At 34.3% G+C, this 18,744-nt stretch overlaps 1 protein-coding gene across 3 annotated transcripts in view; it reads right to left on the bottom strand.

Moving 5' to 3' along the window:
• LOC119189348 (G-protein coupled receptor Mth2-like) overlaps positions 1 to 18,744 on the bottom strand; it is a gene marked incomplete at its 3' end in the record, with an annotated part of 59,204 nt that overhangs the window by 31,561 nt on the left and 8,899 nt on the right. The window contains 1 exon segment of one of the 3 annotated variants that reach the window (XM_037438642.1): positions 2,187 to 2,698. Coding sequence (XP_037294539.1) covers positions 2,187 to 2,627 — 441 coding nt within the window. 3 annotated transcript variants of the gene reach the window in all.

Raw genomic sequence — 18,744 nt, 5'->3', positions numbered from 1 at the left:
GCTAATTCTAGGTATGTATATTGAGTAACCATCGCATGAGCGCAACATTTTTGTATAACAATCTTCCCAATGTCCGCTCTATATAATCTTAGAAACCTTCGCTCATAGTCATTATTTGCCCCTATAGACTTTGTAGTCGTTTTATAAGAATCTATTGTAAATATAAAATTATTAATTTTAGCCCTATTACCAAACTTTATTTAATAATAATAGATTAAAGTACATAATTGCGATTTGTGCTCGAGACAGACTCGTCATGTTTTATAAAAATATCTCAGCATAATGCAGGTTCAAAATAAAGTTCTGTCTAACATATTGATGTGAAGGTGTGAGCTTCAAACAAATTACTAATGGAAATATCGGACGCCTTATAAAAGTCTAAACTATTTTTGGAAAAAAAATATTATAAAGAAATAGCATATTTAAATTACATATATACTTATGTAATAATATTATCAGCCCTGAATTATATACTGTCCCACTATTGGGCACAGGCCTCCTCTACTACTGAGAGGGATTAGGCCTTAGTCCACCACGCTGGCCTAGTGCGGATTGGTAGACTTCATACACGCTCGAAATTCCTATAGAGAACTTCTCAGGCATGCAGGTTTCCTCACGATGTTTTCTTTCACCGTTTGAATAACATGCATTAAATAAGTAGGTATAATTTAATATCTAGTATATATTTAGGGTGATGCACCCAGTGTACGCATTGCGTGACGCTGCCCACGCATTGCATTGCAATTTTTAAAAATTCGGGCAAATAAAAATACACATTTATTAGTCAATTAATTAAAAGCGTTATTTACTTGGCAAATAAGTAACTAGTTACCACGTCCCGCAATTTAATTGTATATATACCTACACTGCAAACAGAACCGTATTTTTACGTATTAATACTTGTTCTTAATAATATTGCTTTGAACCTTCGCATTAATGAGTAAGTCACTATAATTGGCACTGTATTTTGCCACATGTTTTTGCCAATCTACTATATTATCGTATTTAGAGTTCATTCACTTTATTTCAATAATTTTTTTACATCTTACGTTTTTTGAAGCCGGAAATAAATCATAGAAAAATGTAATACAGTTCAACACTGTTAGTTTAGTGTATTTTTAAATGAGATCTGGTGCCGTTTTTTATTCCAGGTAGGTGTACGTAATGTGGGAAATCCCCAATCAAATTGGCCGATTCACTCACTATGACTGGTGGTCAGATTATGTCCCTTTACCCACTTCAAAACTTTTTTGACTTGGTTTAAAAATAAAAATTGTTTCCCACTATTTTAAATTTAAACTTCGAACTTGTGTCAAAAGCGCATGCTCTCTAGAATTATGATTAGCTTTTGAAAGAGACGATGATTTGGAAAGTAGAATAACCGGTTATACATTTCCTAGATTTGATTCGATGTTGGCAAGCAGTCGCCGAATTACACGATTTTTTTTTAAAAGATCATAATTTCCAAGCATCTCTTATTTCAAAGAAGTTTTTATAACTAACAGTATACTAGAAATCGTAACTGTAAATAAGGACTTTGGCAGAATATTTCTGAATGAGAAATATGTAGACACAAAAAATAGATTGGATGGCGATGTGTGGGTGAATACATCATTGTCATCCAAGGCAGTCAGATAAAAATATTTATTTGCTTATATTATAACAAATACTTATTAAAACACAAATAATGTACCTTTATTATATTAATATTGAACCTTATTTTCCTGTTTGCTTAATATATGAGGTCTTAAAATAAATTTGTAACAATATTAGATTTGTATGCAAATAAACATGTCAAAGACACAACCGGTAAATAAATTTAGAATTTTTACGAAGCTTTTTTATTCAAAGAATTGACGATCATCCAATTAATCCTCTTGATGTTTGAGTAAACAATTTTAATGTTTTGCACTTACCTTGAAACCATTGTTAAAAATGTTTAAGCTTGTGAACTGAATCGATTAATTAATAGAGACCAAAATCGACAGAATTTTTTAACTAATAGAGACCAAAATCAACAGAATTTTTATAAAACAGTTCGTTGCATAAATTCTAAAGTATGATTTATTGATGCAGAAACTATTTTCATTATTTCTAAGTAATGAAATAATCTTTATAATAAATCAGTTATTTATCCTTAAGTATTATAATTAAATAAACTATTTATCAAAAGATAATAAACATACCTCTTGCAGAAACCACTTTGCATCGTCTTCTACATATACATTTGGGCATGGTCTCCCGTGCAGGAGACCGAAACCAGATTCAAACAACAACACGTTCTTCTTAAAACTTTGGTAATAAGACAAGTTCAAACCATAGTTCGTGATTATATCATTTTCTAGCATTTCGGAGCATCCTTTTTTAGTTTCGTTTATAAACATGACAGATCCTGGAGCGCAACATTTCCTAATGCAGTGTTTAAGTTTACAAACACATCCAAAAGTCCGCACTTCTCCACTAACATTTTGACTAATCACATATTCTGGTGGATAAGTTATTCCCTTGTGAACTATTGAACCATCTCGAAACACTGTACCGTTAGATATATCAACACTATTCTTCAGTTCGCACTTTTCGCTAGCTTCGCTGAACGCAAATAGAACTAAGAATAAATAAAAGAACATTTTTGATCATGCGTAAATCGGAATAAAAATCAAAGCGCGCGGCACGCACTCGAGCGCTCGCTGCTACGCCGGCTTTGCGCACTGTTTGGAATTCGCTCATCAGTTTTAATTTATACGAACGGTAAGGGTTTGGTCTCATAGGGTATGGACTTAATTTGCCTAAAACTGGCAGAGTTGTATTATTTTGAAAGATTGGAGCCTTATTCTGATTGGATTTTATGTAGGCCCTTTCGTTGTTATGACATTTGTTCGAGCGATCGTGATAGAATTATCTTGTCTCGGAATCAAAACCGGTTTCACCGCTTATATTTTTTTGCTTTTTTGTAACAGTAATTTATATTGTATATGAACTGGCAGGAAGTAGACATACCTATTAATATTTGTGTCCTCTATGTTTAACAATTGGTCCGGTATCCTTCAACTTTCTAGTAGGAATTCCGTATTTACTTTTAGTTATTTTTGACGCGTAAGTGAGGCATACATGGCGTACATGGAACTCTTTAAAATAATAAATAAAATACTTTATTTAATACGTAGGCGAACAAATTTGCACCATGTAATGATACAAATAAAAAATTATATGTATAAGTATTATTATTTTAAAAAAACAATTAAAATTATTTATAAGTACGGACATTTTAATCTTTCGGCTTATTTTCTCTACCTGTCACTGTTTCATTTGGTCGTATTTCTTAATATTAATTTCGAAGAAATACAGTATAGCAATTAACATTACTGTTAGTACATAATATCTTGGAGTTAACTATAAAATAAATATTTTGACCCTGATATAACCTCATAACTATCTGCAGCGAAGGCCAACGCTGAAACATTTGATAACAAATACGAAGTAAAAAATTAGCAGAATAATTTATACACCATTTATTAACAAAATAGATCTTATATTTCTCTATCGAAAATCAGCCTTATGTTAGTAGTCGAATTCTCTGGGGGTTTAAGTTTTTGGGCCCGAGCGTTTATGCCCACTTATTAAATTCGGAAATTAGTATCCCTTGAGGCATACGTCATCCGAACTTAACCCGACTAACGAAACTATTAGACGAAAAAAATATTTTAAAGTGGAAAATGTATATTTTACTCTGAATTGAAGTCTTTTATGTTTTTTGGTAGCCATTGGGATTGTTTATTGAAAATGGCGATTAATAGTTTCTTTTTGACCGATTTACTAAACAAAGATTTAATTTTTAAATTAATATAAAGGTTGTTTTAGTTCTAGGTATTGATTTTGTGATTTTAATGATAAATTGCATTTTGTTAACTTTCGAAACTGATATATACGTTATTTCTAATCAAAATTAAGTATTTCGTAAATAGAAGTGGAATTTTAATAATACTTAATTCAAATCTCAAAGGACCAATACCAAGAAGTTGCTAACTTTATATATAAATACCTATATGTTTTCATTTCACTCGTTAATATTTAAAATACTCCCTTATTTTAATAATTAAAATATTCAGCAATACAATGAAATTTTACTTTCCTTTAACATAATTATATCTAAGATGATATAGGGAAAAGAATAAAACTAAAATAAAAAGTGACTTAATTCATAGTTTTGTATTTCTTACTTAATAAGTTATTATTTTACGATACAAAAGACGGTATTAAAAAAAAATTGTGAACCTATATTATGTTAATTTAAGAGTAGGTGGACATGTGGTCTGTCATTTAATACATTTTATAATATTGGTTTATCATTCGGATTAGTTACATATAAATGCAGTTGTGTAAGATGAGTCGGGATTACACCCACAATTCGTACGCATTTCCATGCATTGATGATAAGAGATGTATCTCTCGTTATATCGAACACAGGTCACGTTTTATTTATAACAATAAACAAACACAATTCACGTGTTTATCCCCGAAGGGGTATGCAGAAGCGCAACCAGGACACCAACTTTTCGCCAAGTGTTTTCCGTCCCATTATGTGATATGGGGCGAGCCTAACGCCATATCGGGCACAAATTCCAGACTCCAGGTACTCCAGGTAGATACTGAACAGAAAAACCGTGATATCACTTTGCCCGAATCGGGATTCGAATCCAGGACCTCAGAGCGCTGCTGTACCGCGCATGCGGTACAACTACGCCACCGAGGCAGTATTTTTTTTACAGTCATAATACGAAGCTAGCACCATGACCTTAATTTGATGTACGTAGAAAGATAGATTTAAAATATTTCATAATTTTTTGGCTAAGCAAGTAACTGGGATAAAAAGCATATGTGTTAATACGGGATATGGTATATCTATGTGCTAAATTTCATCTAATTCAGTTCAGCTTGCTGCGTTTACTTCTAACATTTTCACAAGCTCTTACATTTATAAATTTACAAGCGACACGAGTTCACACGAGTAGCAGAACATAATATATGCCAACATTGTTTTTTTTTTATGTACAAAAAATATATAATTTATACACATACACGTTCGACTTGAATCACTCCGTACAATATAAACCGCATGGAAATCTATTCGGTAGTTTTTGAGTTTATCGCGTCCAGACAGACAGACAGACGCGGCGTGGGACTTTGTTTTATAATATGTAAGGATTAGTATTTAGTATAAGTAAGATATTTATGTCCTAGATTTGAAAAAAAATAACCATCTAGATTTACTAATTAAAAAGAATAAATAAATTTTCCAGGAAAATAAAACAATTTTAGATTTTTATTAATTACGTGTCCTCATCAATTACAATTTTTTTTCATAGCTTTCACTACCATATTTATTTTTTAGTGACAGTAATAAAATAACCATATTCATTCGTACAGCGACAAAAGGGTTAAATTCGTAATTTGACATAATTATAATTTACCTTGGGGAGCTACGTATAAAGAGCATAAGTACGGAAATTTAATTCATTAATATTAAATTTCATGGAGTGACGTCATAAGCTGTGTTTTTATTATGCATGTCTAGGAATCGTAACCTATAAAAATGTCACTATACGTACTCACACCTTTTATCCCCTAAGGGGCAGAGGCAGAAGCGTATTCGCTTTTCTCCATTTTTTTCGATAATTATATAAAACTAGCTGACCCGACGGACGTTGTCCCGTCTTAGCTATGAATTTGCAGCGCGCATTCTGTCGATCGCTGACATTTATTTCAAACAATCGACAGTTATATAAAATTAATATTTTCGTTGATTTTTCTTATATTTTCCAATTTTCCGCGTAATTTTTTGAATTTTTTCTTTCATAAGAACCTTCTCCTGAAAATAGTGAAATCGGTCCAGCCGTTCCCGCGTGATTGCGTGACCAAGGGACAATAGGGATTAATTTTTATATATATAGATTATTTTAATAATTTAGATTGTCTAGATGGAGTAATTTATTTACTGTACCATCAGTTCGGAAAGCAGTTTCCACCAGAGAAGAACGGGCAAGAAACTATCGTTGCTCTTTCAAATTTGGTTCAAAGGTATAAATAGTTACCAAATTAAAAACCAAAAAAAAGTTACATTATGTTTTCTATTCTGTTTCGGGAAGCTCATTTAGTTGCAAAATTATAAAAAAACAAAAATAAAGAATGAAAGAAAGTTCCAAACGAGTGCACAACCCTCTCGGCTCTCAGCAATCACGAAATTATTTAATTATATATTTTTTTCAGTATGCAATTAAAATTATTAATACATAGTACCTTAGCTACATTGTCACACAAGCCCACACAAGCAGCCTGCAGTACCCGTTCCACTTCTCACCACGTTCCAGGAGAGTACGAGTACATATATTGTTAAGCGAGAGTAAATTCGTTCTTTTAATACATAGAGAGAAAATAAAGTGCTGTATGTAATAATGTATGTATTAGTTCACATTGCATATTACAATGCTACTTTAAAAGTTATAAGTTTATAATATCTAAACAAACTTTTCTTCAGTGATTAAATTTGTTCTAAATCGTTATTTTTCATGATTTTTTTTATATGTAATAACTTGCATAATTACAATACGAATTGATACGAATTAATTAATGATTCATTGGTAAGGAAATAACTCTTCGTTGTAAGCTTCAAGGTGCCCTATTTCCAAGCTCGACTTATCCCGAGCAATATAAGCATTATCAATATAATATCCATATGCAATACTTGTCTATTGTTCGTTAGTAGTTGAAAATAGATAAATAGTCTTACAACCAAAAATGTTATACTAGTGTATGGTCTATCATATGTGAGAGTCGACCTGGGTAGGTACTACCGCAATGTCTATTTCTGCCGTTACGCAGCAGTGTGTAGTCACTGTTGTGTTCCAGTTAGAAGAACATTGTAGCCCACTGGCTACAATGTTCTTCTAGCTACACTTAGCTACTGGACATAATAACACTTAACATCACATGTCTCAGGATGGCGAGCGCAGTGCAATACCAAACAATGATTTGTAATTCATGGTGTTGGATGGTGTTTCTACTATTTATGGGCACTCATATAGCGATGGTAAGTGTACCATCAGGCGATCGGCAAGCTCGTCTAGTCATTCAAAGCAATGAAAAAAAATGCAACACACCTCTACCATCCAAGTATAATCCGTAGCCACAAGTAGGTAGTGGTAGTTTATGTACTACAGTTATCATAACAAAATGCAATTATAGTTTAACCATTTTGCATTTTTTTTTGCCTAGGGGGGAATATGTAATTTTTCATGATTTTCCAACAATGTTTAGAATAAATCAGAATAAGCCTGTTACATTTTAATTTTATGTGACCCATTAGGGCGTGTACACCTCATTCGTTGATTTAAACGTCTCTACATAATTAATTCAAAGGCTTTTGCTGTTATTCCACGCGCCTGTCTGCCTGTCAATGTGACTTTGTAAGTAAATAAAACACACTTGTTCACACCAATACCAATAATTAAAAAAGTCCCGTGGGATGGGAATCAATAATGGTAAACAATATATTATGTAGAGCTGTCGTTTTTTCTATGAATTTATACTTGGGTGTTAGAAGAGTGTCGCATAATTTCTTTTTTAAAATAAATTGACGCAACGAAATATTATTACGATATTTTCTGTCCCAATTGTTTTTTTGTCTTAATACATTCTATACATTGATTGATAGAACGAATGTACAAACAAAAAAAACTAGACGAGGCAGACAATTTCGTAACATTAGATAAAACTATTTCGTTGCGTTCATTGCTAGCCTAGTGCGGGTTGGCAGATCTCACATACCCTCAAAAAAATTATAGGGAACTTCTCAGGTATGTACAAATGTTCTCCTTCGATTAAAACATGCGATAATTCACAAAATAAAACTTTAGTAAAGTCATAATTGCCTTTAGGTCTTGTATCTGGGGACATCTAATAAGATACTTTGACCTGATGGTAAGTGGGGTGGGGTCCAAAGGGATGTCGACTGACGAGAGATGATTACTCCTCGGCAATCGTCAAATAAGCTGGCTTGTTCGAACCGCATATATACAGGCTGATCCCGAAACGCGACACACTTACGTGGGACACTATGGTGGGTTTTAAATTTAACACCTTGTATACAGTTATCCGAGCGGATATAAAATATATCCTACCATCAGCAACGAAATAACCACAATATTTGTACAAAAGAATCGTAACTTTCGCGGTATAATTTGTATTAAATTTTTAATTATATTTAATTGTAAGAGTCAGTGGTCAGTTAAGGCGCATTATTACGTAAATAGTGAGGACATTTATGACGTCACAACACGTCTATACAATGGAGACGCAGTGTCATTGTGGTTTTTATTTAGTTCCGTATATTTTGATAGTACAATAATGTTATTTTACGTGACGAGGCTTAATATCATTTTTATTCATAATACAATTAGTCACCCTTAACATTTGTTTGATACTTATAATTAATCACGCAAATATTGGCTTCCATTTTTTTTGTATTATATTTTACTAGCTTTTGCCTGTGGCTCAACCTGCTTGAAAAAGTTTTTCGGGATAAAAAGTATATGTGGCTTCGTATTAGTAAAAGAATTTTCAAAATCGGTTCAGTAGTTCCAGAGATTAGTCTCTACAAACCTACAAACTCACAAACTTATCTTCTTTATAGTTAGTATAGGTGAGTAACGCGGTTTTTCATACGGGCACCACAATGACACCCTGCTGCATCTGATGGTAAGTAGAGTGGAGTCCAATAGAAAGCCGACAGACGAGAAATAACCTCTCGACCGTTGACATTATATGACGGGCCTGTTAGAACTGCATAACAGGCTGATCCCGGAACGCGACACACATGGGACATTATGGCGGGTTTTAACACCTTGTGTACGGTAGTTGCTACACGGGCGGATATAAAACATATCTTACCACCAGGGCCCTTATTCTGTATGATAGTGTGAACGCGTAACGCGGCCGTGTCATGTTATCTTCGAGAAATGTGCGTGGATTGGTATTCTGTAAGCCAAATTTCTATAGTCATAAACGTGATGCGTTGTGTTACGTGCTTGTTACACACTGTCAAAATAACGTGCGGGATAGAGAATAAGGCCCCAGCAACAACATTAACAATAAGTACTCGTAAATTTAGCTCTACACTTACTGGCCACACGTGGCGCTAATGTTAAGTGACACAATAAAATAGGTTTTATCACAAAGTATATGTGTGTTTATTTACTTAATGGCTATTAATTACGGACGCCCATAAACACTCCATACTTTTAAAGGAATATCAATGACCTTACTTAGTTGCTAAGGTTAGCGTAAGGATAATGTTACGTAGGTAAGTCCTTAGAGCATATAATAAAAGGACGCGCCTTCTGATAATTATTCCTTTATGCCAAAGTATAAGAGCAAATTCTCTCGCATATTTAAAAAAAAATGTTTTAGAGACAATATTAATATCCACTTTATAAAAACTATTGTAATGTGCGTGAAACAAACATCATTATCATAGTGTTTAAGATTTATCGTTTTGAATGTCGAGACGAGCTTGTTGTTTGGTATTCCACTGCGCTCGCCATCCTGGGATATGAGATGGTAAGTCTTATTATGTCCGGTAGTTACATTGGCTACAATGTTATTCAAACCGGAAAACAACAGCGACTACAATCTACACCGCTGCTCTGCGGCAGAGATAGACATTGTGGTGGTACCAACCATTTATTTATATGAGCGTTCATAAGGGCACAAAATATAGTTAAATTGAAAGTGACAGATTTTTATGTTCGTGGCGAACAGTATAATATGGGACGAGCTTTGTTAACAGTCTGAGGAGGACATATATCTCATTAGTTTTCTTTAATGTTGCATTCACACAAAGATTAATATGAAGCCTCAGTATCGCAATAAACATGCGTAAAACACTGAGATAAATCATAATCATCCTCAAAATCTTCTGTGGCTTTTAGTAATTACTATCCATTTCTGCCACCAAACAGCGCTGTGTACACTATTGTGGTTTGAAAGATATTGCTGTGTACTGTGTTTCATGAGAAATATATGTCTTAAATCTACTGAACGAAATTTTGTTCGGTTTTTACTAAAAGATAGTGCAATTCTTTAGGAAGGTTTAGGTTTATAGCATCACGATTTTATGTAAATTGACGGAAATATATCGATTACTATTGAAGAGGTCGCGTGGTTGTAAGAATCTCGTGGGTCGGGATTTACGCGGGAAAAACTTTGACACACTGATTTCCACGCGGGCGAAGCCGCGCGCACCACTAGTATTACTAAAGAAAGAAAAGAACTGAAGTAAAACTTTCCCGTCTTCACACCACTACAATTCCAGTAGCCATTATCAGTAGTGGCATGCATTTTACGACACCGAGCGGTGAAGCTCGGCGAGTCTCTGGGAACACTAATTTGTCTATCACTTTGTACTACTAGCTTTTAAATGTAATAGAAAACATCATTGTAACAGGGTTCAAGCTAGTCTCCACCAACAATCTTAGTGAAACATGGAATGGATCCGATATGACCTTCACAAACCATGATTCTAATAATTGTCATCTCAAACTTTCTTTGGTTTATTTTTGTAAAGTGATTTGCGTAAAGTTGGCCTCGTTCCAATGATAATAAAATTTAATCTGGTTATCCTACAAAATAACATATTTAATGATACGTCTTGTTAAACATGTATTAAAATACCATTAACATTATTTTTGAGTTCCGTAGCAAGAAGATACCAAAGGAACTCTTAAAATAAATACCAGTTTAATTGTGTTTTCGCTAAAAATTAAACGAGCTCTGTTTAATATTGTAATAAGATGATGAAATAAAATTTGGAAATTGTTATTCATAGTAATGTAACTAGTTTTTAAAATCAAGATAAAAAAACTGTTAGGATTCGCCGTTCGGAACGCCCACAGTGTCCAATACACACTTTACCAGATTTTCGGACATACAAATCCTTCGTACAATTTCTGTTTTTATTTTATGATTAATATGAAACGTTGTGTAGATTTTTAGCGTTTTTTTAATGCGTTTCCATATATGCCGAGTCACGGGCAAAACTTGATATTAAAACCCGATTGTATAACATCCAAAAAATACTAGAGTTACAGAACCCTTCGTATGGACAATCTACACTCACTTGGCTAATTTTTATCACATCCGATGCATTTACCACCGGTTTATATTGCATAATACGATTACGCATTCATTGTGTAATCTAGATGTAGCCTAATAAAATGCGGTTATTTTGAGCTCTGAATTTTTGTAATAAGGAAGCTATCGATTTTAGGTATAAATTATAACGATAGATACATTTTTCATAGTACTCATACGCCGTTTATTTCCGCTGGGGCAGGCAGAATCTCAACTAGTGCAACAAGTCTTCGACGTGTGTATTAGTGACTAGCTTTTGCCTGCCGCTCCGCCAGCATGTTAAAGATTTTCCGGGATAGAAAATAGCTAGCACTGAGGAGTAATGTAGCTATAATTAAAAAAAAAATAGATTTAGTAATTTGAGAGATTAGCGCGTCGAAACAAACAAACCCTTCTGCTTTATATATTAGTATAGAGTAAAAATGTGATGGGAACGAATCTATCGCCATATTAGGCACAAATGTACTCCGGGCTGGTATTGAGGAGAAAATTATTTATGGTATACTTCGATAACAAGCAAGTGGACCACCTAATGTTAGCTCTCTAGTGCTTATAAAAGTCAGAAATACCAGAAGAATTATTGATTCAGTGCCAGCTTTAAAAATCCTTTGGAGCGAAGGATAGGGATTAGAGGGAAGGATGGGGATTATATCGCGGTTTTTTGTATTATAATACTCTTTCGACGTTTCGAAGACTGTAGCCTCATGGTCACGGAGAGGACTTATTTCAATAATAATCGCGTAGACATAAGAAATCATTAAACATTTTGATATAAGTTGCAGAACCTGTCATACAACCCGATACCTACCGGCTTCCTTTTAAGATTTATTTACGTTTGTCTTAGTTTTTTGTTAAAATAGCCGCGATATGTTAACTAAGGTATTTTCTTTGCATCTGGTTACCTTTTGGAAAATTTCACCCTTCGCCACTGACGTGTATTAAGTACCAATGATAAATAAAATTTGCATAATATATGCATTAAATACATCGATCTACATAACCTATTCGTAGGTTGTTCTAAGAAATTGACATAATAAATTGGCATAGAAACTAATGAATAAACTATAACGTTATGAATAACGAGTCAAGAGTGAAATTGTTTTTATGATTGATAACCTCCAGTCTACAAGAATTGCTTTTTTAATCTTGTGACAATGTTTATGCTGCGGATTGGAGGGTCGTAGGTTCGATTGCCAGGTCGGGAAACATTTTTTGTGGGTTTTCATAACACGATTCTTCGGATTACATTCCGCAAAAGAAAATGATTACTAGTTTTGTGATATGACTACAGTTAGATGTTGTTTACCAACCCGCACAAGCCAGCATAGTTGAGTAGGCTTTACGCTATCAGCTGTACTCATCATCAGGGACTAAGTATACCTAAATATGTGTATAATACAGGTTTGGTATTTTTTAAAGTAAGTCCTCGAGGTTCGCTAATATAATTTTCTTTTAAATTAAACTATTTTCAGATTTTATCGGTTTTAATATTTTACATTTCTCTTGACGTTTCAAAGACTTTGCAGTCTTCGTGGTCACGGGGGAGAACGGGAATCCAATAGTTTAATTTTAATGTCTAACATTCGCATAAACATAAGAAATCATTATAATTTTCTTTCCCAAAACTTTTATATGAAGCTACATGATTTTGAATGACGTCATTCCTGATCTACGAACTGTCTGCTAAGATTGAGGAAACCATCAATTATGAAGCTAATTTGTTCGTCTTACTACCGTATTCAGACGTCACTTACTTTAATAATCATCATTTATTAAATGTTCCTCGTTGTTCATGTTAAAATATTAATTATAATCATATAAGTACTTACTTAAGCCTTTTGGTGTACACTCACTGTAATCTAGTATTTGATTTTAAACATAATATGTTTAATATTATTAGTCATTTCTTATAATTTCATTAATTTTAACAATAAGCCTGTCTGTTATTGAATACGGATATATAATTAAACAAAATTGTTTTTTTATAATATAGCAAATATAGCTTTTATTCTAAGAATCTTAGAGTATATAATAATGTTTAATTAATTAGCTCGGCATATCCACAACGAGTCATGTTAAATGTAAATACGCAATGAATATGTAAGGATTCGAAGAATGGCCAAAGTGTTGTCATAGCGTTAGGTCACGCGATAATTTATCTTTCTTGATGGTTCAATTTCAATTCAAGAAAATTAAGTAGATAGTTTTAACATCTACGAGAGTCTGGTTAAGTCGCTTTTATGGCAATGTTGATTGCCTTTTTTTTGCGTGCACGGCATAGTGGAGTCTCAGTGTACCTAATGTGACTGGATTGGGATCCCATAGAGTGTTGACTGACGAAAGATGATTACCCCTCGACAGTCGACACAATTATGCTGGCCTGTTGGAATAGATACACACAGGCTGATCCCGGAACATGACACACTTACGTGGGCCACTATGGCGGGTTTTAACACCTTGTGTGGCTGCGAGCAGTATGTTGAAGGTACAGTTGTTCAGTATGGTGAATAATTTTAAGGGTATGTGAAGTCTGCCAAAATCAATTACAATAATTATCATTGTTCTTAAAACTTTTTTTTATCAAATACCAAACTAGCAACATCTATGCAGACATTACTGAAACATTGCGAATTTAGTCCCGCTAAATTTAGAACGTTGGGAATATAGTATTTCAATTTAGTATTAACACGCACCGATAGATGGCGTTAAATAGTTATTGGTAATAACTTCTACGAGATCCCATTCCTTTCATAAAATATATAACACTAGCTTTTGCTCGCGGCTCCGCCCGCGTTATAAAGTTTTTCAGGCTAAAGTTTTCCGTTATAAAAATAGTAGTTTCCCGGGAGCCTATGTTCTTCCCAGGGTCTCAAACTGTCTCCATACCAAATTTCATCTTAATACGTTAGGTAGTTTTTGAGTTTAACACGTTAAGGCAGACAGATGCAGCGGGGGACTTTTGTTATATTATTTAGAACTTTTAAGTGAAACAATCCCGTCATACATCATTGTTGCATAACTTTAACCGTTTACGCAGCGCAGGCAACGGAAGCTCTCAAAACTCATAATTTTACCCGTTTTTGCAACATGTTTCATTACTGCTCCGCTCCTATTGGTTATAGCATGATGATATATAGCCTATAGCACTCCAGGAACAAAGGGCTATCCAACACAAAAAGATTTTTCAGTTCAAACCGGTAGTTCCTGAGATTAGCCATTACTGCCCCGCTCCTATTGGGTATAGCGTGATGATATATAGCCTATAGCACTCCACGAATAAAGGGCTATCCAACGCAAAAAGAATTTTTCAGTTTGGACCGGTAGTTCCTGAGATTAGCCATTACTGCCCCGCTCCTATTGGGTATAGCGTGATGATATATAGCCTATAGCACTCCACGAACAAAGGGCTATCCAACGCAAAAAGAATTTTTCAGTTTGGACCGGTAGTTCCTGAGATTAGCGCGTTCAAACAAACAAACAAACAAACAAACAAACTCTTCAGCTTTATATAATAGTATATAAATACGTTCTCATGAGCAAAAACAACAAGGAATAAATTCAAAAATCAACCACATGTGACATGGATAACTTTTTTATGTATTACTGTAATAATGTTTGTCAATACACAGCTCCTTACAAAGTTGAACTGTTTACTATTTTTGTACGCACTAATCTTAGGAAATACTCCATAAGGTCCGAAATTAATTTTACTAACAAAAAGCTACCTTATCTTTGCTTACCTTTTTATTCCAGAAGAGTCCTTTTACCTGGGAAAAGCCAGTTATCCCGGAAAACTCTTTTATCCCGGGAAAATTATTTATTCCGGAAATAATTTTTAACACGGGCGAAATAGTGAGTAGTATCTATACTATTATATAAAGCTGAAGAGTTTGATTGTTTGTTTGTTTGTTTGTTTGAACGGGCTAATCTCAGGAACTACCGGTCCAAACTGAAAAATTCTTTTTGCGTTGGATAGCCCTTTGTTCGTGGATTGCTATAGGCTATATATCATCACGCTATACCCAATAGGAGCGGAGCAGTAATGGCTGATCTCAGGAACTACCGGTCCAAACTGAAAAATTATTTTTGCGTTGGATAGCCCTTTGTTCGTGGAGTGCTATAGGCTATATATCATCACGCTATACCCAATAGGAGCGGAGCAGTAATGGCTAATCTCAGGAACTACCGATTCGAACTGAAAAAATATTTTTGCGTTGGATAGCCCTTTGTTCGTGGATTGCTATAGGCTATATATCATCACGCTATACCCAATAGGAGCGGAGTAGTAATGGCTCATCTCAGGAACTACCGATTTAAACTGAAAAATTCATTTTGTGTTAGATAGCCCTTTATTTGTGGAGCGCTATAGGCTATATATCATCACGCTATGACCAATAGGAGCGCAGCAGTAATGGCTAATCTCAGGAACTACCGGCTTGAAATGAAAAAATCTTTTTGTGTTGGATAGCCCTTTATTCCTGGAGTGCTATAGGCTATATATCATCACGCCATGACCAATAGGAGCGGAGCAGTAATGAAACATGTTGCAAAAACGGGGAAAATTTATTCGTTTTGAGAGCTTCCATTGTGTGCACTGCGTAAACGGTTAAAGTTATGCAACAATGATGTATGACGGGATTGTTCCTCTTAAAAAGTTCTAAAAATATATTATAAAACAAAGTCCCCCACTGCATCCGTCTGCCCGAACGTGTTAAACTCAAAAACTACCTAACGTATTAAGATGAAATTTGGTATGGAGACAGTTTTAGACCCTGGGAAGAACATCGGGCTCCCGGGAAACTACTACTTTTATAACGGAAAACTTTAGCCTGAAAAACTTTAAAACGCGGGCGGAGCCGCGGGCAAAACCTAGTCTAGTAATAATATGTAAATGGGAAAAGATCGTTTGCCTCAAGCTAAGCTCCACGCCCACTCGTAAACATTATCAATGCTACACTTAATGCATTTCGCTGCGTTTGACAATTAGTCCATTGAAATGTTACATTTTTTAGGCCTTACCTTGCGTTTTTTAGAGGACGCAATTTTATTTTTTAGAAGTGTAGGGGGGGTCAGTGTTAAGCTAAAACCAAGTTTGTGGGGTCGCCACCCTTGTCCCACGGCCGCCATCTTGGTTTGAAATGGTTTTTACGATGTATCTCTTAAACTATTTATCTGACAAAAAAAAATTATAAACATTTTTTGTTGCAAATTAAATTCTCTACAACTTTGGTCTAGTAACTTTTGTCGTAGAACTATAAATAAAAAAGTTATAAGCGAAATACACATTACTTTTTTAGAATGGTCATAGAGGTCAGAGGCGAGGGTGATCCCTGAACGCGACACACTTCCGTAGACTACCACAACAGGGGGAAATCGGTGAGTAAATTCCTCTTTCTTAATTTCTGATCCTATTTTAAAGCCAGTAGAGTTGATTCTTCTGCTATTATGTACGTTTATCTGCATACAACATAAGATGAGCTTTGTTAATTTGTCGGCCCATGTTATAACAACAAAATCCAACAAGCACGTATGATAGTTTACCTTACAGCTACTTTGTTTTCATTGAAATGATAGTAAATCCATAAACAGAGCTTATCCGATAAGCTAAAACAAGGAGCTTCTATACAATGTTATCAATTATCTTAATTGACATATCAATTTGTACGTCCATAAAAATACGACGAGAATACATCGCGGGCGTTTCGGAGAAGATTAACACACGTATCAAGTACATACTGATTTTATACGCAAATATTTTCGTATTGATAATGACACACTAAATAAAATATATCTGATGAATTTAGTTAAACGCTTATTAAGAAAAATAACGATCAATTGAATGCAAACATCCAAAATATAATTGAAATTAGAATAGTAAACTTTGAGACAGGTTGAACTATTAAATAGGCTGGAAGTATAAGATAACGGCTTTTAGTGTAAAAAAGAATGATTCAAGTACAAATTGTAAGCTATTTTATACCTTATTAGAAGAATCTGGTCATCGACATCTAAACATGTGCAACGTCTAAAAGATTTACCTAATATAGGTTATGACTCGACCTCAACATTATGAACAGATTTTGCAGCAATTTATACCATAATTCTGTCAACATAGCCGCAATAAATGAAGAACATTTTGTAAAGTTTACGTAAACAAAGGTTTTGTAAGTTTGGTTTACAATATTACTAAGTTTAGGGATGCCTGTCCTAAAATATATGGAATTATAAACTGTGGGAAACGATTTCTTTTGATTTTCATATTACTTTCATTTTGAATTAATTCTAGACACATCTTTTATGAATAAGCACTGAAATCTTAATACATATTTTGACAATTCATAAAAAATAGCGAAATTTTCGAATAGTTGTTGCTCGCAGCTTCGCCTGCGTGAATGCCCTGTACAAAAGTCCCTAAAATACTGCACGGCGCTTGTGACATCTAATAAAGAAATACATTATTTCCTATAGAAGCATACCGGGATAAAAAGTAGCCTATATCGTGCTATATGTCCGCGATAATTCTACGATAATTAGTAAATACAATGTAACAGAACCGTGCGAACTCAAGATCTCAAGAAGCGAATTCAAGCTTATCGATGTTATGAAAACTAGCATTTTGGGCAACATTTGGTCCGCAAATGCTTCATCTGTCATTATTATTGTAAGCGGGTCGTGTATTCAAGATTGGTTCGGGTTTTAATTGGATTACATTGATTTCTAATTGCCCCAGATTTATTCCCATTCTGACAGTAATGAACGAAAAATCCATTAGCGGCAACGTGTTTGCATAGAAACCCCACACAACAAATCGGTCAAGTTAATTGTTCTTAATTTGCTAACGTATTTTGTCTATTTGAGTTTTAATGTTACAAACATATAACAACATTAATGATATCTACCTTCTAACCGAAATCAAAGTGATACTATTTTTGTACTACACTTTGTATATGAGCAATCTAGGGTTAAGATATCTGTTTTTTAAACAATAAGAGCGAAATAAAATGTTTTATTAAGGGAGAGGAAATATAAGATCAGGCAATGAAGGTCAGTGGGGGCCTATGGGCGCATTATGACGGAATCGGGAAGGGGAAGGGTGGCAATAAGGATGGTTTGGCATCTTATTCTCGTTTATCTAGACAAAGAGGCGCCATCAAGGGAGGGAAGAGGTTAGAACCAGGAAGGCAGAATCTTAAAGATTCGATGCATGAAATCAGAAAAACATCCAAATATGAATGTGAAAACTTTGAAAGGTTTTTGTATGTTCAATATAAGTTAGCTCGTTAATCAGGTAATGGATTTGGTTGAAATATATGATAAGGATAGACCAAAAGGTAACCTTTATACTAGAAAGATAAGTATAGCAAGACTTTTATTACAGGAAAGTACAATATCAGCAAAGACTAGTAGTACATAATATACGGAGGGATTTGGATATAAGGACGTTATTTATCTCATTGCCCTGTGGGAGACGAGAATCCTGCTTTACTTGTGTTATACGAATGTTTTGGCAGTTGCCGATAACCGGATAGACGGCACGGCGGCGTAGTTAGTGTCAGAGTT

The sequence above is a fragment of the Manduca sexta genome, chromosome 14 (assembly GCF_014839805.1).
Source record: "Manduca sexta isolate Smith_Timp_Sample1 chromosome 14, JHU_Msex_v1.0, whole genome shotgun sequence".
Lineage (NCBI taxonomy): Eukaryota > Metazoa > Arthropoda > Insecta > Lepidoptera > Sphingidae > Manduca > Manduca sexta.
Note: the sequence above shows the minus strand (reverse complement) of the source record. Positions and strands in the feature narration are given on the sequence as shown.